The sequence below is a fragment of the Solanum dulcamara genome, chromosome 1 (assembly GCF_947179165.1).
Source record: "Solanum dulcamara chromosome 1, daSolDulc1.2, whole genome shotgun sequence".
In the NCBI taxonomy this organism is placed as follows: domain Eukaryota; kingdom Viridiplantae; phylum Streptophyta; class Magnoliopsida; order Solanales; family Solanaceae; genus Solanum; species Solanum dulcamara.
This window is the reverse complement of record NC_077237.1, coordinates 83,526,522-83,549,813: the sequence shown is the minus strand read 5'-3', so window position 1 is coordinate 83,549,813 and position 23,292 is coordinate 83,526,522. Positions and strand designations below refer to the sequence as shown.

General features: G+C 35.8%; 2 protein-coding genes and 1 pseudogene across 2 annotated transcripts; all 3 read right to left on the bottom strand.

Moving 5' to 3' along the window:
- Positions 1–781: 781 nt before the first annotated feature.
- On the bottom strand, positions 782–3,430 carry LOC129880677 (U-box domain-containing protein 4-like). Its single transcript, XM_055954828.1, has 2 exons — positions 2,185–3,430; positions 782–1,039 (listed from the first exon to the last, which is right to left on the bottom strand). The coding sequence occupies exons 1-2, from the start codon at positions 3,169–3,171 to the stop codon at positions 950–952; spliced, it is 1,077 nt and encodes a 358-aa protein (XP_055810803.1). The 5' UTR covers positions 3,172–3,430; the 3' UTR covers positions 782–949.
- Positions 3,431–11,505: 8,075 nt separating this feature from the next.
- LOC129880672 (WD repeat-containing protein ATCSA-1-like) lies at positions 11,506–19,939 on the bottom strand. The gene is made up of 9 exons (XM_055954815.1): positions 19,488–19,939; positions 17,175–17,435; positions 16,897–17,056; positions 14,166–14,344; positions 13,392–13,632; positions 12,809–12,963; positions 12,589–12,678; positions 11,890–11,961; positions 11,506–11,779 (listed from the first exon to the last, which is right to left on the bottom strand). Exons 1-9 carry the CDS (start codon positions 19,635–19,637, stop codon positions 11,726–11,728), a joined length of 1,362 nt encoding a protein of 453 aa, XP_055810790.1. The 5' UTR covers positions 19,638–19,939; the 3' UTR covers positions 11,506–11,725.
- A 2,450-nt stretch (positions 19,940–22,389) lies between these two features.
- LOC129889859 (uncharacterized) lies at positions 22,390–23,212 on the bottom strand (annotated as a pseudogene).
- Positions 23,213–23,292: the final 80 nt, after the last annotated feature.

Here is a 23,292-nt window from a genome sequence, read left to right as displayed (position 1 = left end):
GATTCGAATCAGAGACGTAAGGGTCCTGAGCGTAAGCCGCGAGGGCCTATCTACCGCTGCACTACACTTTCCTTTATGTTTAGGAAGTTCAAAATTGATATATAATCATAAATATTAAAAATTTATCTAATATATATAATGTAATTTTTTACTGAAGGGGTTCGGGTGAACCCATTACGCCTCTCTAGATCCATATGAAGAAGAGTTTATAGGTCAATTTCATTACTCACTTTGATGTAATAAGTTGGTCTTAGTGATGGTGACTATACATAAATTGAGCAAAAAAAGGAAAACCAATTGGATCCCTAGTGACACTTTGTTTTAAATTTCCATGGTTAAGGAATCAGGTAACAAAGGGTTACTTGTGATTTTCACGTAGCACACCATTTGTTTTGTCTCCTAAAAGTATATGGAAGCTTTATCAAAAGAAAAAAGAAACAATCCAGGTCCATGCAAACCTTTGAATCCATCCAAAAGTGGGTATCACATCACCTCAAGAAAAGAAAAGGAGGCTCACGTTTATTAAATTTTATTTAGATATTTAAATTATAACACATTTTAAAACTTTTAAATACATTTAAAATTTTTAATTTATTAAAACTAATGCATATAATTAAAAAAAGAATAATATTTTAACTGATTAGCTTATTTATGTTTGAAAAATATAAGTATAGGCTTTTTTCAAATTTTGATTTGAAAGTATCTTATAAAAATATTTAATAATGGGTTCAAATACTAAATTCTAAATGAAATTTATTGAATCGAGATAAGAAAAACTCACAAGTCACATTCCAAGAAAACAACCAAAATTTACATAACTTAAAAAGATATTTACAATTTTCGACTTTCTGTTAACCTTGTATTTGACAATTTTTTTATCTTGAGTAGCTATAATACAAAACAAAGAAACAAACAAAAGAGGGAGACAAAACATGTGGTGTACAGACAATCAAAACGACACATCAGAAGCTCTGGCTAGTTTTGCTGCAGCGGCGTTACCGGATCTTGGTTGCCGTAAGAGACCAATCAGTGTCTCCGCCTGTCAACCAAAACATAAGATCTACTCATCAGATACTGCTGCTTCACAATTATTAAACTTGTCCATTCAACTTATAATAATATAACTAAACTAAAAGTTCAATAATCCAACAAGAAAGGGGACCTATATTTTCATAATGAAAGGGACAACAAAAACATCCAATTGACCAGTACAATAGTAACTACTTTTTTAATTTTTAATCACATGTTTTGAATTTGAGTATGACATACATAGTCGTCTTTGTTAGGAAATATTTTTTGATGAAAATTTAAATTTAATAAAATTAAATCAAATGAAAAATTAAAAAAAAAACATGCAAGAACGAAGCTATAATATTAGATATGTATTCAAATGACTCAAAAATCAAAAATCTACTAAACATATAAATATTTAATTATGAATTCAATAACTAAAGTGAATCAAAAATTTAATAAAGTAAATTTAAAACTTTGAAACTTCAAATCTTCATTTAGGCTACAATATGCTATAGACATAGAGGGTAGATATTGTGGAGATCGACTAGTGCGTCCACCTAACATAATTATATTTGTCCATATCCAAATCACATCACTATAATACTTTGCGCAGTCTATCTTTACCAATTAAGTTTAAACTTTACTAATTAAATTTAAACTTAGTGCTAACACTACTTAATTAATTAGATTAACTCATTAATTAATTACGTGCTTCACATTTCAGGGCAACCATTGGCAACACTTTTTTTCTAAGAATCACACAATTAGATATTTGAAAATAATTTTTATTTAAATTTATATTTCATCTTTAATGAAATTTTAGACTACAAATTTTAAACATTATTATATTTACATAAATTTTATGGTATATTTTAACCTACAAATTTTTAAAAAATATTTTTTCGTCTCTCAACCCTTTTATAGAGTCAAACTAAGTTACATAAATACTTATTTTACTTTTTAGTCGGTCAGAAAAAGAATGATATAATTCTAAATTTTGTAATTAGTTAAATTTTAAATTACACATTTTACTTTTTAATAAAATGATTTATAGTCACACAAATCTTTATAACTTAAGTTAGATTATAAATTTTGAAAATCTTCTATTTTACGATATCAAATTAAATATATCATATAAATTGAGACGGACGGAGTTATTTTGATTTTTACCTTTTGTTTGGCGCGATTTGTACCAGACTGTGACAAAGCAACCAATGGGGGAACTGCGCCTTCTCGAGCCACCATAGTACGGTAACTAACGCTATCTTCACAGAGCTGCAACAATATCGCCACCGCAATCTCCTTCTGCCGCTGTGTTCCGACCTCCACGATCTCCACTAGCACCGGAATTCCACCTTCCTCCACCACCGCCGCCCTTGCTTCCGCCATCGATATCAAAACGCTCATCACAAACGCCGATTTATCCACCATATTTGAACTAAAATCCGCCATTAATTCAACTAACGGCTTCATTACTCCGGCTTCAATTGCTCTAATTTTGTTCTCCTTCACCGTACATAGGCAAAACAGAGCCGTTGAAGCATCCTTCTTCCCGCGGAAATTGCCAGCTTCTAGAAGGTTCACTAATGGAGGTATTGCACCGGACCTTCCAATTGCGATTTTATTCTCTTCGATTTGCGACAATCGAAGTAGAGCACAAGCTGAATTCTCTTTCGCAGTTGAATTTCCAATTTTCAAAGCTCGAACTAACGGTTTAATCGCTCCTGATTCTGCGATACGTTCCTTGTTTTCATCGCAGAGTGATAAATTGAGAACCGCCGTGACCCCGTACTCTTGAAGGTGAAGATCAGTTGAAGAGATAAGCGAAATCAAAGGCTTAATCGCTCCGGCTCGAGCAATTTTCAAACGATTTTCCGGTTTATTCTTCGCTAAGAGTCTAATCTCCATTGCCGCTTGCTTTTGCACATCGATAGAATTCGACTCGAGATCGGAGACCAGTTGTTGAATCAATTCATCAGAGTTATAGTTATCCGACGCACATGCAATTAGTAACCGCCGGCTTTGAGAAGAAGTCGTCGGAAACTCACCGGATCTATCACTGTTACAGTCACTGAAAGCAGAGGAAGATTCATTGATTCCGAGACCGGTGAATGTTCGTCCCATATAAGTGAAATTCGATTGAACTTCTGTTTCCATTGTCGTCGGAAATAATCAAATTTCAATTCATCAACTCTTCGTCGCCGGTAATAGGCACTTAATTTTCCCGGCTTGCCGTTGTTATCGGCAATGAGAGGTGATAGTCGAGACGACAGCGTTTTGGTAGGTGGAGTTTGTTTTGGGCCGAGGGTGTTAATGGAATTTGAAGAAAAGGGAAATGGAAGATATAAGAGATTGTTGGAGGAGGGAAGAGGTGGATACGTGCGTGACCGTACGGAATCAAAGTCTGAATAGCACGTGCGGCCTTTAACGCGTGTGTGGAAGGTTCGTTATTCGATACTCTTCAAATTTTGACTATGCTTTTTTATTTCCTCCGTTTTTTTTACTTATTAATTTTATATATTAAAAAATATATTTTTGAAGAGTGTGAAAAGTTTATCAAAAAGCCATATCTCTAAAAGCCCAGTTTGCGTGCAGTAGGTTTCAACCCTCGCCTCACTCAAATGATATGCTATGTTTCTTCTCTCTATTTTCAAGTAAAGGATGAGTATATGCATCAGTTTGTGGGTAGCGGTCTGTGAATAAGTAAAAGTAAACAGAGAGATTCATGTGCAATAGTTGATCAAAATATATGCTTATTTATTTGAACCGCATTTGATTGTGATCTTGACAAATCGACATCAAAGTTCTCTGTATTCTTTGATTGTGAACCCCGCCTAAAGAGAGATGCTAAGAAAAGGATGGATCGTAATAATCTATCTCGATTTTAAGAGTTTTGAAACCCTTTTGTTAAGCACCAATTGAAAATTGGAATCCTTTGTTTTTATTAGTTGCAAGCACTAGCACTATCACTTTAATTTCCTAGTATTTCTCGCTCAAATCTCTTAATTAGTACTATAAAATTTGAAAAGTACGATACATTAATCAAGACAATGGCTATCCTTTTTTCCCTTTTTAAGTTGTGTTTTTTGTTCACGCGCGTGATGTTTTGCACCAGTTCATGATCTAAATGAGTTGCACATATATCTTAGTATATTCCTTGATGTTGAGGACACCCTAAAAGAGCGTGAGATTTTGTAAAATTTCAAGTCCATTTCTTAGTCTGTGTGTCAAATACTATTTGTTTTAAATAGGTCATGAAATTAATGATATCGGCACGAACAAGTAACAATAAAGTCATATATTAGTGGCCTTAAAGGCTTAAACTTGTCAATAGATTTTATTTAAATATTCGAACTATTACATTTGAATTAAATATTTAAATACATGATAAATTATTTTTATTAGAGACTTTAGCTCAAATTTATAAAAGAAAATGCATACATTCTCAAGTTTTTATTACATAAATACTTTTATACATTAATCTAAATGAATTTTACAGCTTATCAATTAATTCACATTGTTTATCAGTTGTGTTTTTAAAAATTAAAATACTTTGAACTTTAATTACTTCCTCCGTCTACTTTTACTCAATTATTTTAAATATAAATGTCCATTTTTACTCTTCAAATTTAGAAAATCAATAGAAATTTTATCACTTAATTCCGAATTCATTCGTATTATTAACTATAGTCATTTCACAATACTTTTTCAAAATATTAAACTTATTATTACTAAATTTAAAGAGTTATATCGTAAAATTATTGTCTTTCTTTTATTACTTCTTGGAGGGTGTGTGTCAAAATGCCAAGTCAATGGACAAAGTAATAATTTAAAATCTATTGTAAGATATGATTTTTGTATTGGTTTCTCACTTGGTATTCGGATCCGTACTAAATTTGGATCGCACTGCAGGATCCATTTGGAGGTATCACTCTTAACATGATTCTCTTCATATTCATGGGTCGAATTTCAGATTCTAATTAAAGGTGAAACAATCTCGCTGCTGCACCATAATCCGTGTTGATCGTAAAATATGATATGACAATAAGGTTGAAGGATCTCCAAATCACCGCCCACCCCATACCCCCGGCGCAAAACCATGTCCTATTCACTCCTCAATTTATGGCAATGGATCTATTAAGTATTAATATTATATAATGAAAAAGTCCCTTGCCTATTGTAAACAGCCAAACAGGTAAATGAAGCTTATACCCTTTTATCTTATATTTTCTTATTATGTATATTCAGTTCTTGTGAAGGTCGATGTGTAGTATTAGTTGTATTTTGATAGTTTTTTTCACATGTTGTTTATTGTGTTTCGATTATAATACTATTTTGTTGATGTTACTGTTCTTTCATGTAGACTTTATACTGTTTTTCTTATTAACTGCTATGTTTTCTTTTTCTTCCTGTACTTGAGTTTGATACATTTAAGCCGAGAGTACTTCAAAAACAATTTCTCTATCTCCACAAGATAGTGATAAATTTTACGTACACGTACTCTATCTTTTTCAGACCTCAATTAGTAAGATTTCACTAAACATGTTGTTACGTTGTTGTATATGTATATCCGGTTACTAATGGAAGGTAAAAGAAGCTTGTAGTTGTTACTTGATAGTAGTTCTGTATCTATAGATATTGATGAAATATATTGTGTTTTATCTAATGTTGGATTTCTATGTTATCTTGTCAATGTCCCAGTTGTCAGGCCTGGCGTGTGGAGGGTGTCAATAGTTCCTTATCGGTAGTCGGAGATTAAAATCTATCTCCTTATATGGTCTTTCATTAATATTACTCACCTTTTGAGTTAGTTTTTAGAGTTAAATTTATTACTTTAATTTTAGATTAAATCCGAAGAAAGTTCTTTATGGTAATTGATGGAGTGTGGTAAAGCTCTATAAGAAATAATATAATTGAGATCTCAATGATTTACAAAAATGATCTTGAATGCGAATGATTTTGAATTTTTGATTATGAACTTCAAGTTGAACAAGTGTTGTCATTTAATTTCACTTTGAAAAGTTGTCCATAAAACAAGTGTAGATCAAAAATTTAAGACCACTCATTTTTAACGAAAGTAATAAATTAAACTTATGTTCCAAAAGAACTTAATCTGTCATAACAATATTGAAATTCTCTCTCTGGTTTCCCTCTCTCTTCATCCAACGGTAATATTTCAAGCCAGCGACCACCCATTTTTTCTGGCCAACGACCACCGGAGGCCGCCACAGGTAAGTTGACAGCACCTCTCTCTCCTCTTCTTTGTCTCTCTCGCTCCCCCTTTCTCTCCCTCTCCTTTTCCTCCACAACTCAGTTTCTCTCTCTTCCTCTCCTCTCCTCCTTCTACTACTTCCCACAACCACTGCAGGTCCGTACCACCATATTAGGGTTTGGGAGGCTTCGCTCCTTCCCCTAGCCTTCCCTTTTCATTTTTCTATTTTTGGGTTTTCTTTTGGTCCCGCATTGCAGGAGGAGGCCGAGCAGCAGTCGCGGTGAACAGTAATTTCGATGAACAGTAACTCCGATGAATAGTGCTCCGGCTCATTTTTCAATAGAGAACAACATTTTCGGCGATAAACAAAGATCTTCTCAGTGGTGAACAGGTTTTATTTACTTGGAGTTGGTACCTCCAGTAGCCCATTTCCTGACTTTTATCCTTATAAATTTTATTTGTCAGCCTTATTAAATACCTATTTTGCTGTTTATAGACTATTGCTAACTTGTGCTTGAGTAGCGATCCTTCGTTTGTCTTAGGTTAACCTTTCACTAGCGTACATTTGCCTTACTGGCTTGGGTGAGGGATGGTAGACTAGGGTCATGTTCTCGGTTGGGATTGGGGGCTAGGGTTGGGGGGGCTAAGGGGGGTGAAGAAGCTTTTAGGTTTAGAGTAGGGTCTTGGAATATTGGGACTCTATCGGGTAAGTCCATAGAATTAGTTAAGATTCTTAAGAAGAGTAGGATTAGTATAGCTTGCGTCCAAGAGACTAAATGGGTAGGACCTAAAGCTAAGGATGAGGATGGGTACAAGCTTTGGTTCTCGGGCAAATTGAGGTATAGGAATGGGGTAGGGATCTTAATAGATAGTGAGCTTAGAGATCAGGTTGTAAAGGTTAGGAGGATCAATGACAGGATGATGACGATTAAGTTAGTCGTTGGAAGATTCACCCTGAACATTATTAGTGCCTACGCGCCACAAGTAGGCTTAGACGAGGAGGTAAAAAGGCGCTTTTGGAAGGACTTGGACGAAGTGGTGGTAAGTGTACCATTTATGAGAAGATATTCATAGGTGGAGATTTCAATGGGCATATTGGGTCTGTTTCGAGGGGCTATGATGAGGTGCATGGAGGATTTGGCTTCGGGGACAAGAATGGTGGAGGAGTCTCACTCATGGATTTCGCAAAAGCTTTTGGATTGGTAATACTAACTCGAGTTTCTCGAAGAAGGAGGAGCACTTGGTAACCTTTCGTAGCTCGATGGCTGTGATGCGAATAGACTATTTGCTTCTTAGAAAAGATGATAAAGGCCTCTGTAAGGACTACAAGGTCATTCCGAGTGAGAATCTTACGACTCAACATAAGCTATTAGTTATGGATTTGGAGATAAGAAGGAAGAAGAAGCAGAGGGGCGTGGACAATCGACCGAGGATTAGGTGGGAGAGTTTGACTCTGCCTAATGCCCTAGAGATGAGAGAGAAATTGATGGCTATGGAAGCGTGGGATGGTTTTGATGCGAACAGTATGTGGGATTGGAAGGCCAGTTGCATTAGGGATGCAGTTAGAGAGGTATTGGGGGTTTTACGAGGCCATCGTGGTGGACAACGAGGGGATTTGTGGTGGAATGGATAAGTCAAAGAGAAGGTAGAAGCAAAGAATCAGGCATATGTGAAGTTGATAGATATCAAGGATGATAAAGAGAAGTGGACGAACATGGAAAAGTATAAGGTGGCGAAAAATGAGGCGAAGTTGGCAGTCTCGACGGCTAAAACGACAGCTTTTGAACGTCTTTATGCAAAACTAGAGGAAGAGGTGGGGATAAGAAGCTATTTAAGCTTGCTAAGGCGAAAGAGAGGAAGACACGCAATTTGGATCAAGTGAAGTGCATTAAGAACGAGGATGGCCATGTGTTGGTACAGGAAACCCGCATTAGACAGAGATGGCAGTCATACTTTCATGAACTCTTGAATGAATGATGGGACAAAGACATTGTGTTGGGAGACTTGGAGCACTCAGATAGGCGTCACTACTCTGGATATTGTAGGAGTATATAGGTTGAAGAGGTTAAGGGAGCTGTTCGTAGGATGCGCAGGGGAAGAGCGACCGGACCTGACGAGATCCCTTGGAAATTTTGAAAGAATGCAGGCAGGGTAGGATTGGAGTGGCTGACTGGGTTGTTTAATGTTATTCTCAAGACAAAGAAGATGCCGGAAGAATGGAGGTGGAGTACAATGATTCCCGTATACAAGAACAATGGAGACATGAGCACAATGATTCCCGTATACAAGAACAATGGAGACATTTAAAGCTGCAACAACTATAGAGGTATCAAGCTGCTAAGTCACACTATGAAAGTGTGGGAAAGGATGGTAGAAATGAGGGTGAGGAGAGATGTGTCTATTTCAGAGAAACAGTTTGGATTTATGCCGGAGCGTTCGACTACAGAAGCGATTCATATTGTAAGGAGATTGGTGGAGAAGTATAGGGAGAGAAAGAGGGACTTACACATGGTATTCATTGACTAGTGGAGCAGTATAGGGAGCGGAAGAGGGACTTGCACATGATATTCATTGACTTAGAAAAGGGCTATAATAAAGTGCCAAGATCGGTCCTATGGAGATGCTTGGAGGCTAAAGGTGTGCTTGTGGTCTACATTAGAGCGATAAAAAATATATATGATGGAGCTAAGACCAGGGTAAGGACTGTAGGAGGAGACTCGAAACACTTCTCTGTTAAGATGGGGTTGTATCAGGGATCAACTCTTAGCCCGTTTCTATTCACCTTGGTGATGGATGAATTGGCGCGACGAATACAAGGTGAGGTGACTTGGTGTATGTTGTTCGCGGATGACATAGTCCTGATCAATGAGACTCGCAAGGGAGTTAACGATAAGCTGAAGGGTTGGAGACAGGCATTGGAGTCTAAAGGATTTAAATTGAGTAGGAGCAAGACAGAATACTTGGAAGGCAGGTTCAGTGGCCTACCGAGTGAGGCTGACGAGGAAGTGAGGCTTGGTACCCAGGCCATCCAAAATAAAGGAAGTTTCAAGTATCTTTGGTCTATTATACAGGAAGACGGGGATATCGACGACGATATTTTATATCGTATTGGTGTAGGGTGGATGAAATGGAGGCTAGCCTCCGGAGTGTTGTGTGATAAAAAAGTGCCACTAAAACTTAAAGGCAAGTTCTATAAAGTGGTGGTTAGACCGACTTTATTATACGGGACGGAGTGTTGGCTAGTCAAGAAATCTCACGTTCAGAAGATGAAAGTCGCGGAAATGCAAATGCTACGGTGGATGTGTGGGCATACTAGGAGGGACAAAATTAGGAATGAAGATGTCAGATACAAGGTGGGAGTGACATCGGTGGAGGACAAGATGCGGGAAGCGAGGCTGAGTGGTTTGGACATGTGAAGAGGAGAGACACTGATGCTCCAGTGCAGAGGTGTGAGAGGCTAGTTATGGACAGTTTTAGGAGAGGCAAAGAGAGGCCGAAGAAGTATTGGGGAGAGGTAATTAGACAGGATATGGCACAGTTTCGGCTCACCGAGGACATGACCTTAGATAGGAGGTTGTGGAGGACTCAGATTAGGATAATAGGTTAGGTGACTTATCCTTACACCATAGTAGTTGTAGTTCTGCTCATTTGATTTATGCATTTTATTGCTGTTTATAGGTGTGAGGCCGTTGTACTTTGATTATCTTATTTATTTATAGTAGCTAATGCCTCTTTCTTTTCGTACTATTCTACCATGACTTTCTCGCTTTTGTTAATCCTTGTTCTCATTTGTTTTCGATATGCTTGGCCCTATCTGATCTTTTATCTTGTTTTCCTTTCTTGAGCCGAGGGTCTTCCGGAAACAGTCACCCTACCTTTCAAGTTGGGGGTTAGATCTGCGTACACTCTACCCTCTCCAGACCCTACATGGTGGGATTACACTGGATTTGTTGTTGGTTTTGTTCCAAAAGCCCATAAATTTATTTCTACGTCACGTTTTAATTAAAATAGAAGACATTATTTCAGTCAACGATCACTATGGAAGAAAGTTAATGGTTCAATCTTAAGTTTTTGGAACAAACTTTTTGGTGTGGGCCACGTGTTGCACTGTTAAATGTGACACGTGGATAAGACCAAGAAGCTGATTATGATTTGCTTTTTTAAAATTCTTCAGTACTTGATATGGAGTAATTTTTTTTATAAAAAGATTAGAACATTATAAAAAACTAAAAAAAGAGAAGAAAAAGGAAGTGGCCAAGTAGCCATTATTTTATCGTAGTGATAATTAAGTACTTAATTAGTAAGAGTAATAATCTAATCGAAGCTTTTAATTGAACAATAAACTGTGGGGTCGCCAACTTTGATGTTTATTTTTATTGGGGGTGGAGGGGTGTGGTAGGAACAGAGAAAACCAATTTGTTAATTGCAACTACAAAAAGCTCACATTTAATATTTGTCACACGATTATATTCTTGATATTATAAAGAGTATATATATATCCTAACAAACTAATGTTGTATCTTCTTGGTTTTGCTATAAGACCTACTCGTAAACTAAAAATGTCTTCAATATGTGATAGAAACACAAATTTTATTTGGTGTGTGATCCGATGATAAGAAAATAAACATTGAGTATAATTCAGCCTCAAAATCTAAATTATGAGTTAAGGTTCATTTCCAGTGCGACCAGCAAGCGACTACTAACTAACAACATATTTTGTATAAAATTCACTAATCAACTCATGTTCTTATGCATATGTTGCTTGGACTCTTCAAAAATGTTGAAGAGTGCACTCTTATTGGATACATTCGACATGCATCAATCGTCATTTTTAAAGAGTCTGAGCAACATAATCCCGCATTGATCTCGCTCTGCTTTGAAGCCTGGAAAGGGAGAGATTTAAATGTCTGATTATTTGGAACATTAATATTCACTTTGATCAATCCTTTTATACATGATGTTGTATATAGAAACTTCCTTTAAATTCACTTTGGTCCCTTTTGTCTGACATATTTGTATATAGTCATAACAAAGAATAATTATGTAATCAAACAAATTATATATATATATATATATATATATATATATATATATATATATAAAAAAAAGTTAAACCATGATAAAAATTGACGGGCTAAAGCTAAACTATGACCTATGTACTCATGAGGTAAGAGTAAGAAGGTTGAAAATATCCCTATGTCTTCAAACTCCAATGTGACAATTAATTTAAAATGAACAAAAAGTTCATGTTTTGAACTATAAGCAGAAACAGATGTACATTATAAGGCGCAAATTCCGTAAATTATTCAGTGTAAAATTTCTGAAACGCCGGTCAAACTTCAATTACAAACAGTGTATTATTTGAGCGTTTCAAAAAGAAATAGGAAATTGTTGTACAGCATCAGATTCCAGTTTATTACATCTTTGTTCAAGCAAATGTATAGTGAAGAAAACTGAAAGTTGAACTTAACATGGAACCACGAAAATTTCGTGAGCTACTCAGTCGCTCCAATTATCTTGGTCGATCGCAAAAGCTTGTCCATCCCTCCCTTCCTGCATATTAGCCCAGATATCATAAGGTCTTAATCAGCTAATGTGCAGATCAGTACAAATATATTAGGTGTCTAGCAAATGAAGAAAAGTTAGAAGTTAAAAAGGCATACCAATTCCTCAGTAGTGGCTTTACTTGGAGACCACACAAGAATTTTCCGGTCATTACCACCTGTGTATAGTTCCTGAAAATACCCCAGATTCAAATTCATCGCTAACATGGGAATAAAAAACAGTTTAATAGAGTTCTGGGGGAGGGGCTAGGGTAGTAAGAATTAAAGAAAATACTCAAACCCCAATTGCCATCTACAATGAGATAAGAATTAAAGAAAACACTCAAACCCCAATTGCCATCTACAATGAGATCACAGCAAAATCAAATGAAGCAGCCTTAAGATTCAGTACCTCACCACCAAAAAAACAAGATAGCATCTTTGTCAAGCTTTTACTTTGACGAGAATCATGAGTGAGGTTAATAATAGAAACAGGTTGCTTGTACTCTGCTGCATAGGCTAAATAATAAGAGTGTCCTTGTTATGAGATCTTTTTTGTTACATGTACTTGTTGGTATAAAGAAGGAATACTTCTGTGTAATATGCACTAGGATGACCTATTAGCTAGCTGTTAATGAGAGTCGTCCACTCGATTAATGTTTTTCTCAGACCAAATTCCGGTATGCAATGAATGAAGTGTTTTTGTAAATAAAAAATGTTACCACTCAAATACTTCAGGTTTCATGAGGTCACAGATGATGCAGAATTCACTATTTTACCAAACACGTATACCTAGGGGGAGGCAAAGAAATTATGTACCTGGTCCAGTGAATTGTACAGACAACAGTTCACATTTTCATAGTGGCCACGTAAATCCATCATCGTCTTGCCCGACCACAAATCAAATGCCTACAAGATTTCCACATTAAGTTGCTAAAGGAAAATAGTGCTGCATAACAATATCAGGGTGGTGGTGGTTGGGTTTTTTAATTTTTTTTAGGGGGGATGGGGGATGGGGTGTTTGTGAAACATTGATTACCTTAGTAGTTGACATGCATGGCACAAATACAAGAGTTGAATCATGAGATATGGCTAACTGTGTGGCTTTGGTGGCCTGTAGTCGTGATGTTTCATAGTTCACAAGTGTATTGCAACCAGATTCAATATCCCATAACCTTAACCTTGAATCAGAACCTGAAATACAAGGAAGAGATAATTAAGCTTCAGTTGTATATGTTTTTCCATCATGTAGCTAAAAGCACTAAACTATAGATGAGACGTCTTAATCACATGGGATAACTCTTACCCATATCATGTCCAGTACTTTTATCCCAGAGTGTTCAAATGAGATCTTAAGTCGGTGTTTTAAAAACAGTGCCCAAAAATGATGATTTTGCTAGAGAATTGCTAGACAAGCATATCAAAATGAGATCAGAAAGCACCATAATGTGCTGTATAATTCCAGGAGTCACACTCTACAGTTGACCAACTATAAAAAGCCTCAAGTAACATGCACCAGACCGTACATACATCTAACAGAATGCATAAACAAACTCCAAGCAGTAGCAATACAAAAGCTGGGAGGATGAAAAAATGTCATTGAAAAGAATTGCAATGTCAACCTGCACTAAGGAGATACATTCCATCATTGGTCACTTTTAATCCATTGACAGCACCATAATGAGCAGTGGCTCTATCCTGACTAGAGAGCATCCCTGGATGCAGTCGCTGCTTCCCAGACCCCCTAACTTGTCTAGCAATTGCAGTGTGTTTGATACTCACACCATTTCCCATTTTCTTCTGAGATGGACGGCCTTTTGCAGATGAATTTGGGCCTCCTGAAGATGATTTCAGCGTGGAACTCTGAGCAAGAAGATAGAACATATTACAGGCATGAAAGAAACCTTAAGATCAAACAGAATCAGCAATTCCACCCTGATTAAACTTTTCAGTGGGGATCAACTCACATAAATTAAACATAGGGAAGGTTCGTTGATACAAAACAAGCTGGGACCAAAAGCATAGACTTACTTGTAAAACTAAGGACAACTGTGAAGTTTCTGTGCTCTCAGAAAGAAAAAGTAAAAAGTTGCAATAAAACCAAGTCTACTTATAATCTGCTCCCTTTTCTTCTCCAAAGAGTACTAATATGAAGATAAAGAAAAATATCACTTCTCAGAACTCTGCCCAATTAAAAAAGGAACTCGCTTGAAACAGATGTGGTACACCCCAAATGAATCAGATAACTAGATTTTAATGGGTCAATATTAATTAAAGGGCCATGACCAGCTTGTTATCACAAATAACAATGGTTCCTCCAGAAATAGAAGAATAATGTGTCATTAAAATTTTGACTATGATTCTAAAATACATAATGACAAATGGCAGAAGGTAACCTTGTTTGCAGTGGAACGTGTAAGAAGAGTTGGGCGTCTTCCAAGCTGAGAATGAGACTGATTTAAAACACGAAAACATCCTGCACGCCTGATGTCCCAAAAGCGAATGGCACCATCGCATCCCCCTGTTACCAAAATCCACTCGCTAGAAGCAGACCATTCAACTGACATTACTCCATCTGCCATAAGCAAGAAAAAATAAATCTAAGGGCTTCTGAACTAGAAGTGGTACTCACAAAATGCTTGAACGAAAATAAAGAAATTATGACTCTGTAGGAATGATCCGTTGATTTGGAGAGGTTGAAAATGGGCACTCTGTTCTTTTTCGCTAACAATGTTTGATGGTACACGTGAGTTTAAGATGATAATTTGACTTGAGGATTGTACAATGGTAGCAAAAGAAAATATTAAAGTAATGGTTGAATAGTTAGTTTGATAGAGAATATATCACTGCAAACTAAAATTAGTATAGTGAAATGAACTCTTTTTTTTATGAAGTAAAAGATTTAGTATAGTGAAATGAACTTTAATTCAGAATGTTTTGAAAAGTGTAAGAAATAATATTGTTATTAACAGAATGGTGCCAAATATTTTAGAATATCCTAAAATAGAAGAGAGTATTATTGAACATACTGAAATGTAAGGAATAAGTAGCAAGGTGTAAACTAAATAATGGAGTCAATACTGGATGCTGCACAACAATATGAAAAACGCTCAACATAAGAAAGTTCAACATAATATTGAGAGATTTGGAGAACAGACTGAAAAGAATAAACACAACAAGAAAATTTCACATTGTTATTTTAGCAGTGAAACATGTCATAGGAAATCTATACGAATAGTTATAGAATGAAGCATAAGTATTGTAAAAGGTGTGTTTGAGGAGTGTCTAACTAGATGGAGTTAACGCTTTGCCTTGCTAAGGCAACACTTTGGTTATTAGAATCTAGAATGATACATTAATCATCGAGGAAATGTATTGATAAATAAATTAGAATAAGTAAATTAGCCATTGCATTTGAATTAAAAACTTAAAAATGCATCTTTCCATCTGAAACGAACTCTAAAATCATCTTTTGTTGTCCCAATTTACATAATTCTATTAAGTTTCCAATTTCATATCTGTACAGAGGTACTTACAATTAATTTTTCTTCATTCCTTTTTCGTTTCATTTTTTCCTCACTTCACTCAAGTGTTCTAATTTAATAACTGAGAAATCCCCGAGAACAGGTGGTGCATGATTCGGAACTTGGTAGCTATTGGGCCTTCCCCTCTACCCTTCTCCACTTAAGTACAACATGTTTGTCAGCAGTAGGGTTTGAATCCAAGATATGTGCCTAACCCATACATCCAAGGTGCGCTCTTACAACTAGAGGGTCTAAACCTGGGGCAAGCGTCCTTTTAAATTGCATTATGTGCTTAAAGCTTCAGTACAACCTTGATGCTCACAGCGCACTATGCAGCAGCATTCAACATAACTAGCATCCATGATACAGCTCTCTAATACTGCGTCAAGATCATTCATCTACCTGTAATATGAAATTGGTGATCCTCACAGAATCTAGGCAGACAATATTCAGGGTTCTTCAATTGAATATCAACCATCTGTCCGTGGTTTGGATAGTTGCGAAAAAGTACTAATTGGTTAGAGTGTTACACCACAATTTTCAAGTACGTATTATTAATATGCATTCCAAATAAATTAGAACAAAGCTTTCCTGAAAGGACAACAACAACATACTACACTCAGGATGCCAAGCATAATTATCTGGCATTCTGTTCCGACTACTGTGCTGCTGAACTTGCATTGGACGAAGGGATGACTAGCTTTTCATTAGAAGATAATGTCTAGTAGTTATCATGTTATTGCAACTACATCTAGCTCACAATTGCTTTTATATTTCCATAAATAGTTTAGAAGACCCACATATCATCAAACAAAAAATAGTTCAGACAGAAAAAAACCCAAGGGTGTGCCCTAGTAGACAATGAAGTGGGTTGAGAACCCTGATGTCTCACGTTCAAAACCCAACAGAGATAAACCACTAGGCGATTTCTTCCCATCTATCCTAGCCTAGCTGGAGAGAGTTACCTGGTACCTGTTGGAGGTGGAAGGTGGGAGACGGGAGGTGGGAGGTATCCCGTGGAACTAGTCGAGAAGCAAGACTGGCCACCATGGTTATAAGAAAAACCAACCCCATAAAGAAATAATTCAGACAGAAAACCAATCCCCAAAAAGAAATAATCAGACAGTGATTTCAAATTCCATTCTTTACCACCAATCTAGAGAAAAATCGGTTTCAGCTAATATACACAAAACACTATATCATCCTACCTTGTGCTCATGGGAGGCGGGAATGAGCATGACATAAAATTCAACATATGCACCAAGCCATGAACTGCTATATTGCTAAACTGTTCCCATTACCTCCACGGAATGGCAAGTTACTATGCCTAAGAACTGGAATGGGGACCAGACCCTGATTGATCTAAGCATCGGTCTAAGCATAGATGCTAAAGAGATGCTTTGTATTTGCCCCTGTCTCTCTTTGCTATAAGGAAGAAAACCTAGAGCGTAATTGTTGGATCGAGGATAACTTGCAAAACCTCACGACATAAATATATCGAAAAAAACTCCCCACAGGATAAACACCATGTCTGATTGATCTAAAAGGTAAAGCATAGCAAAAGCAAATACTTTATTAAGGTCAGAAATAGAAATCAGCTTACCACGATGGCCAGATAATGTGTGAGCAAATGCACCCGAAGAAATATCACAAAGACGAACTTGAACATCTTCTGTTCCAGCAGCAATCAACATGTGTGATGTAGCCACCGGAGACATGGCAGTCTTATACACTTTTCCAGGCATTTTGAAATTAACTACTACCTTAAGAACAATTAAGAAAATTCAAAATTAGGCTAGAAACTTGTTCATTAAAAAGAAAAATAAACTGAAAAACTGCATTTCAGTGGAGTTTAATAAGATGGTCAGAAAGCAACACTACCTGTGTCGTGTTAGTATCCCAGACATTAACGTAATGATCATAAGAGCCTGTAATAAAAAGTCCCGTGTCAATTGGATACCAGATGGCTGTTGAAATGGCATATTTATGGCCCTGTTCATGTTGCTTGTCAACCAAACATATGTGCTTATGCTTTGCAATCAGACCACTTTCATCGTAATCAGTTGCACGTTGGATATCATAAACAGCAACTGATGCATCCGATGCAGAGGATAACAGATATCGTCCCTCTGTCAAATCAACCTGATTTTGTGATCACATAAATGTACACAGAGGTACTTTAAAATAATGCAAGTTCCATCTACACACCTCAACCAGATATAATCTGGCAAAACTTATCTAAAAATAAAAACAAAGATAGATGAAGATAACTAAAAAGATTTCAAACTTTAGTTTCATGTACTAGTCTAATAGCTATAGCCTTAACTTCCTGACAGACATCTAACCAAGATCATAAGCTGAATTCCTCGAGAAAAATAATGTGTCCAATTGAGACCAAGATTACAATGTCCATAATCCAACTTTTTGCCTAGTGTGACACTTGTCTGAATTACTTCTCCAAAAGTGAATCCAAGTTCATTTTTACAATTCAATGGGTTAACTATCATTTTCACAAAGTACATATCTCCAACTTTTTGCATCCAGAGGTTGTATATTACTATATTAATATTAGTATTAAAATAAACATGTTCGAAATGACCAAGGGGCAAAAAGAATATTATCATCTCGCATTTTTTGTAAGGTGTGAAGATGCAATTGATACGATGCAAGCAACATGCACACTATAAGGCACCAAATATATAAGGGAGTTAATGGCTTAATGCAAAATAGAGATACTTGGAGACAGCAAGGCATCAACTTCCACTAAGCTTAATTTTGAATTTTATGCTTTATGTGGACCACTACATCCTATTAGCTTTGATTTTTCTTGGAGATAATGACAATCAATGCCACCCTCAATCACAAAATACTTTGGCTCGGCTATATGAAACATCAGCCTCTATATGCTCTCTTTGTTCCCACTACTTTGAGACTAAAATCTGTTCCATGTATGAACTACATGGAGGATAGCACATGGGTATGAGTTACAATAGTTGATTCATCATCATTTCAATATGGAACACAAGGAGTTAATGATAATCATAGAAGATAGAAACGTTTTTTATTAGGAATAAAAGTTGGAAAAGGTTGACATTGCAATGAAACGTGCCTAACTAGAAAACACTACCTTCAACATATCAGACTTTTGTGACGATCTTGTTAATTCCAAAGAAAAAAGTTAACTATGTGTGTTTTTTATTTTTATAGGACACTCTTCAACGTGGGGCGTTCAAAAATGTTAGACACCATCCAATTGTATCCAACTTTAAGATGTCGTCTGGACATGTGATTTCAAATCATGATTTCAATTTTTTTTTGGAGAAAATAATCATGATTTCAAGTCTACATTTGTTTATCAATTTTGAACAAAACTTCAACTTCAAATCCCAAATTCACCTCAGAGGTAGAATTTCAACTTCAAATTTGTGATGTCAAATTTTCTAAAATTTAAAACTTGCCCCGTGATTTTAGATTTTGGAAAAAAGACACATCTTTACTACATAAGTAATCATCCAACTCCTACTTCGCAACCCACTTTCCCCCTTCCATTAAAACACACCCAAATATAAGTTGGTGCTACTAGTAGAAATTCTCTATTAATCGTTAATTTAGGTAGGTTTGATCATTTGGTAAGATTTTAAGCTCCAGTTTGGCCACAGTTTTGAAGTTGAAACTTGAAAATTTGAGTTCTCAAGTTGTGACTTTGAAATTTGAAAGTTGTGTTTGGATATATATTTTACTTTGAAAAAAAATAATTAAAGTTTAGTGAATGGAAGTCCCAAATACCCAAAAAAAGGCCTAAGCCAGGTTCGGGAACTTAAAAATATTTAAAGATAAGACTTTGAAAATCTGATCAAATTTCATGGTCAAATAGTAATTTGAAGATAAGTTTTCAAATTCTATGGTCAAACGCTAGCTATAATAGTTAGTAGAAGATTTGATAGTGTTTACAAATTGTGGGTTTCCATGGTAGTACAATTTGATTCCAAACCTTTGTATACAAAACTTCTCACCAAACATTTTCAACTTCAAATCAGCCTTCATCCAAATCATAAATTTGAAGCTCATATCCAAACCCCTACTACTTTATAACTTCAAAAATTGTAAATACAGTTAAAATCGTGCACCAACTAACTTCAAATCATAGGTAGATCCGGTTGATCAAAAAGAGAGAAAGAAAAATGGAAATGTTACCTGTAGGGAGTTGACGGAGCCACGGTGAGGAGAAATGATATCTTTGTAGTTGGAGAGTTGAATAGAAGCGATTCGAGCCGACTTAATACGATTGCTGAATAAATTAGAGCGAAGCTTGCCAAATTCTCTGTCTCCGATCTCCTTCCACATCGTCCTCGCATCCTTCCCAAACAATTTACTCCCTTCTAAATTCCCCCAATCACAAACACCCAAAAACTATCTAACTTATACAATTCACCTCTGATTCAACAAAAAATGAATGATCTAGTGATGGAACCAATCCTGGCCTTTGTTGTTTCTTCTGAACATTTCCTCAAACAGTTGGTGTGTTTCTTCGATTTTCGATTTGCCCCTTTCCTTTTTTTGCAGAAGAGTAGAACCCTAACCCGATGTGAGAAATGGATAAGTATAAAGATTAATGAGGGATTGTAGAAAGGCCAAAGAATGACAAGATGTCTACGTGGAGAGGTACTATTAACCTTTTTTTAAAAAAAATCCTTTTTGAAATAGAGAGTCTATTTTCAAAGCATGATGACTCACCAAAGTAGTCTAGTATCGAAAAATCAATCCACTGGCCACGACCGTAGGGAGGGACGTCAACCTATATTATGACAACAATATAGGGGCAAGAAGTATGCGTCAGTACCGTAGGATGTGCTGAATATGAAGAATGTGAAATGCATGACATAAAAACATGATAATACAAATCATTCTTTAAAACATCTTTAGAAGCATAAACATGGTCAATGCAAAACTCATAAGGAAACATAGTTAAACATAGCATAGTGAGAGTACCGTAAGTCTTTGTAAGAGATACCATTAACCGACATAAATCATGTAAGCTATAACATGAAGTCCACTATCTTTCCTACACTGAAAATAGGTTGTCCTACTTACCAGGTAAGGACCACAAACATGAGCTATATATAGATCTACTAGCTTAAGCTTTGATTGTCCAACTTAAGACATCCTATGGGGCACGTAGTTATGAGACCTAGGTGATTGATCCTAGTTCACTCGGTGCTAGGTAAACTCTCAACAAAAATATCATAAATAAACAAATCCTAAGTCTTTGAGAAGAAAGGTAAGAATCTAGTGATACCAAGTTCATCATAAAATACATAAAACCATAAAAATAGCTCCTTAAAACATATCATGAATCCCAACCCAATCAAAGTCATAAGAGATACTTAGTTAAAATCATGATAAACTTTTCCTAGAAAATTACACTTAAATCAAAGTGGCTAAATCATGCAAAACCTTCGTGATGAGATTACTTCCCTTTTGAAGCAAACCTTAGTTTCATAAAATTCATGTTGATACTTCATCTAAAATATTCTTAAAATCATAGTTCATAAATTCATGATGCATGCATAATTCATAATCATAAAATAGGTATAATGCGTGGTAAAATTTATCAAAAATATGTAATTACGATCAATTCATGCATAATAAGATCAATTGAAGTTAAATAAATCATAATTAATTGAACCCAATGCAAGATCATCAAATTCACTTAGGGTTTAGGAAGAAATTATAAGAGGAATTGAAAATACTTTGGGACTCCATGGATAAAAGAGGATCCATGGATGAAATTCCCACACACCTCACTAAAATCTAGCCTTGAAGCTAGAGAGGAGACTTGACTTCTTGGAACTCTAGCTTAGAGAAGAAGATGAAGACTTGAGAGAATTTTAGAGAGAAGATTTTTGAGTGGGAGAGTTTGAGAGGGAATGGAGTTCAGAGGGTTTAGGTGGTTATAGGACGTCCAAAGTAATCCAAAACGACGTAGTGTAGGTGTTAAATAAATGAAAAATATCCACAAAAAAAGCCCTGGGAGAATAACTGACACCCAGAACTACGTGTGCCTCTATAGCCGTAGAAGCCTATTCAGCCATAGAGGGTCATCCGTAGAAAGTATCTTAAGTTTATGAGTTTTGAATCCAAGGTGTATGGGTCTTTTATACGGCCCATAGAACCTTATATGACTCGTTTCAATCATTCGTAGACCCAAAACACTGGATGCCAGAAATCCAATTTTCTGAAGATTCCTTCTATAATCCACTTGTATGGTTCGTAAAATGTTACACGGACTGTGTTACCCTCTCGTCCTACCAACTTCCAACACTTCAAGTCTCTTAATCTCCATCTATGGCCTTTTCTACGGACCATAGAATTTTGTACGGTCCGTAGATGGCCCTCGTACAACAACTCCTGAACTTAAAGATTTTTTCCAAGTATTGATCCCTCTATGACTGACTTCTATGAATCGTAGGTACTTGAACGGTCTGTAGATCATCTCGTGAAAAAAAATTTGTAACATTTTTCCTCGTTTCGACTTTCCAGCTTCTGGAGTCTTATAATAAGCTATATTGGGTTGGCTAAATTAGTCTAATATAAAATTATCTTGTGCTAACCCATAAAATTGTGGACAAACCATCAATCTTTTGGCCATATTTGACACCGATACTTGTAGCCAATGATCTATGAGCTATTCAACTAGATGCCTTTTTATATAAGATATTCTATCATTAATGTAGATCATAAAGTAAAAAAAAAGTATATTTTAAACAATATATCGATATATCTATAATCAGTATTAAAAAGGAGGAAAAACAAACATACAAGCAATGGTTCCCTTGAACTTCAATAAACATGAGTGTAAATCTACAATTCAAATCCATTGAACACATATAAAGCTAATTTTGCTAGGTATATAGTGTTCAACCAGCTAGCATCATACATACATATATATATTTGGTAATTGATGCAATTCTTCTCATGTAAAAATACGATGAAGAACATGTTAAAGAGTGACTGGATTTCCAGTCCAACTCCGTAATACAATAATTACAAATCAATAAAAGAATTTAGTAGTCATAACCCACCCACCCACCCACCCCAAAAAAAAAAAAATTAAAATGATGATAATCTTCACTAGCTGCTGTTATATATGAACATGTTTCCCATCAACCAATTTATGATCTTTTGATCCATTCATTACACTTCTTGGAAAAATTGGCCCTTCACATAATGTTACATTTTCTTAACATGCTTCCTTTTCGTCCTTCTTGAGCTACCTTTTATGATTGAAATAATGTACCATCCAATCGATGTACACAGTATCGCAAAACACCTTCCATAAACCGCTAAAAAAACCAATATCAAGATTATAGCCAATGGCATGTAATAAGTTGGCTTCTTGAAATTTGCCAACTTCAAATTCCTAAAAAAAATTCTTTTCCTTTTCTTATTCTTAGATTCCGCTTTTCGTTCTTCTGGAATATATGATGAAGCTTCGTGAATGGTCTTCTTATCGACGAACTCTAACTTCTTCTTGATCATTTGCTTGTCATCATCAGTGTCACTAGATGATGTTTGATTTTTGTTCTTCAATTTGATAACAATAGGCTTGATTGAATTCGAATTTGAGAAAACGAATAGTACGAAAGAGATATCATCAGATCCCATTTGGTTATAAATTTTTTGTTTTTTGTCTTCAAGATTGGCTAAGAGTGCTGAAAATTTGTCTAGACCACGGTCTGCATAAGGATTATATCCACTATTTTTGCTTCTTTTTGATGATCTTTTTGGAGTTGAACTTGATGTTTCCATATCATAATCTTCACCTTCTTGATGATGAAAGTTCCCACTTCCACAAATAAAATGATTAAACATTTATGAATTTTTGACTATATGGATTTTGGAGTGATAACTTTAATGTTGAATTTTGAGACTTCAAAGAAAAATAAAGGGTACCATAAGCTATTTATAAGAGTTTATTTGGAAGACTGGATCCAAAAGA

Excerpts from the sequence above, each read along its gene's own strand:
- LOC129880677 (XM_055954828.1), bottom strand. The coding sequence starts at position 3,171 with ATGGAAACAGAAGTTCAATCGAATTTCACTTATATGGGACGAACATTC. Across the intron at positions 1,040-2,184 it reads CAAATCGCGCCAAACAAAAG|GCGGAGACACTGATTGGTCT; the intron begins GTAAAAATCAAA and ends TTTGGTTGACAG.
- LOC129880672 (XM_055954815.1), bottom strand. The coding sequence starts at position 19,637 with ATGTGGAAGGAGATCGGAGACAGAGAATTTGGCAAGCTTCGCTCTAAT. Across the intron at positions 17,057-17,174 it reads GGGATACTAACACGACACAG|GTAGTAGTTAATTTCAAAAT; the intron begins GTAGTGTTGCTT and ends ATTGTTCTTAAG. Across the intron at positions 14,345-16,896 it reads CACATTATCTGGCCATCGTG|ATGGAGTAATGTCAGTTGAA; the intron begins GTAAGCTGATTT and ends TGCTTATGGCAG.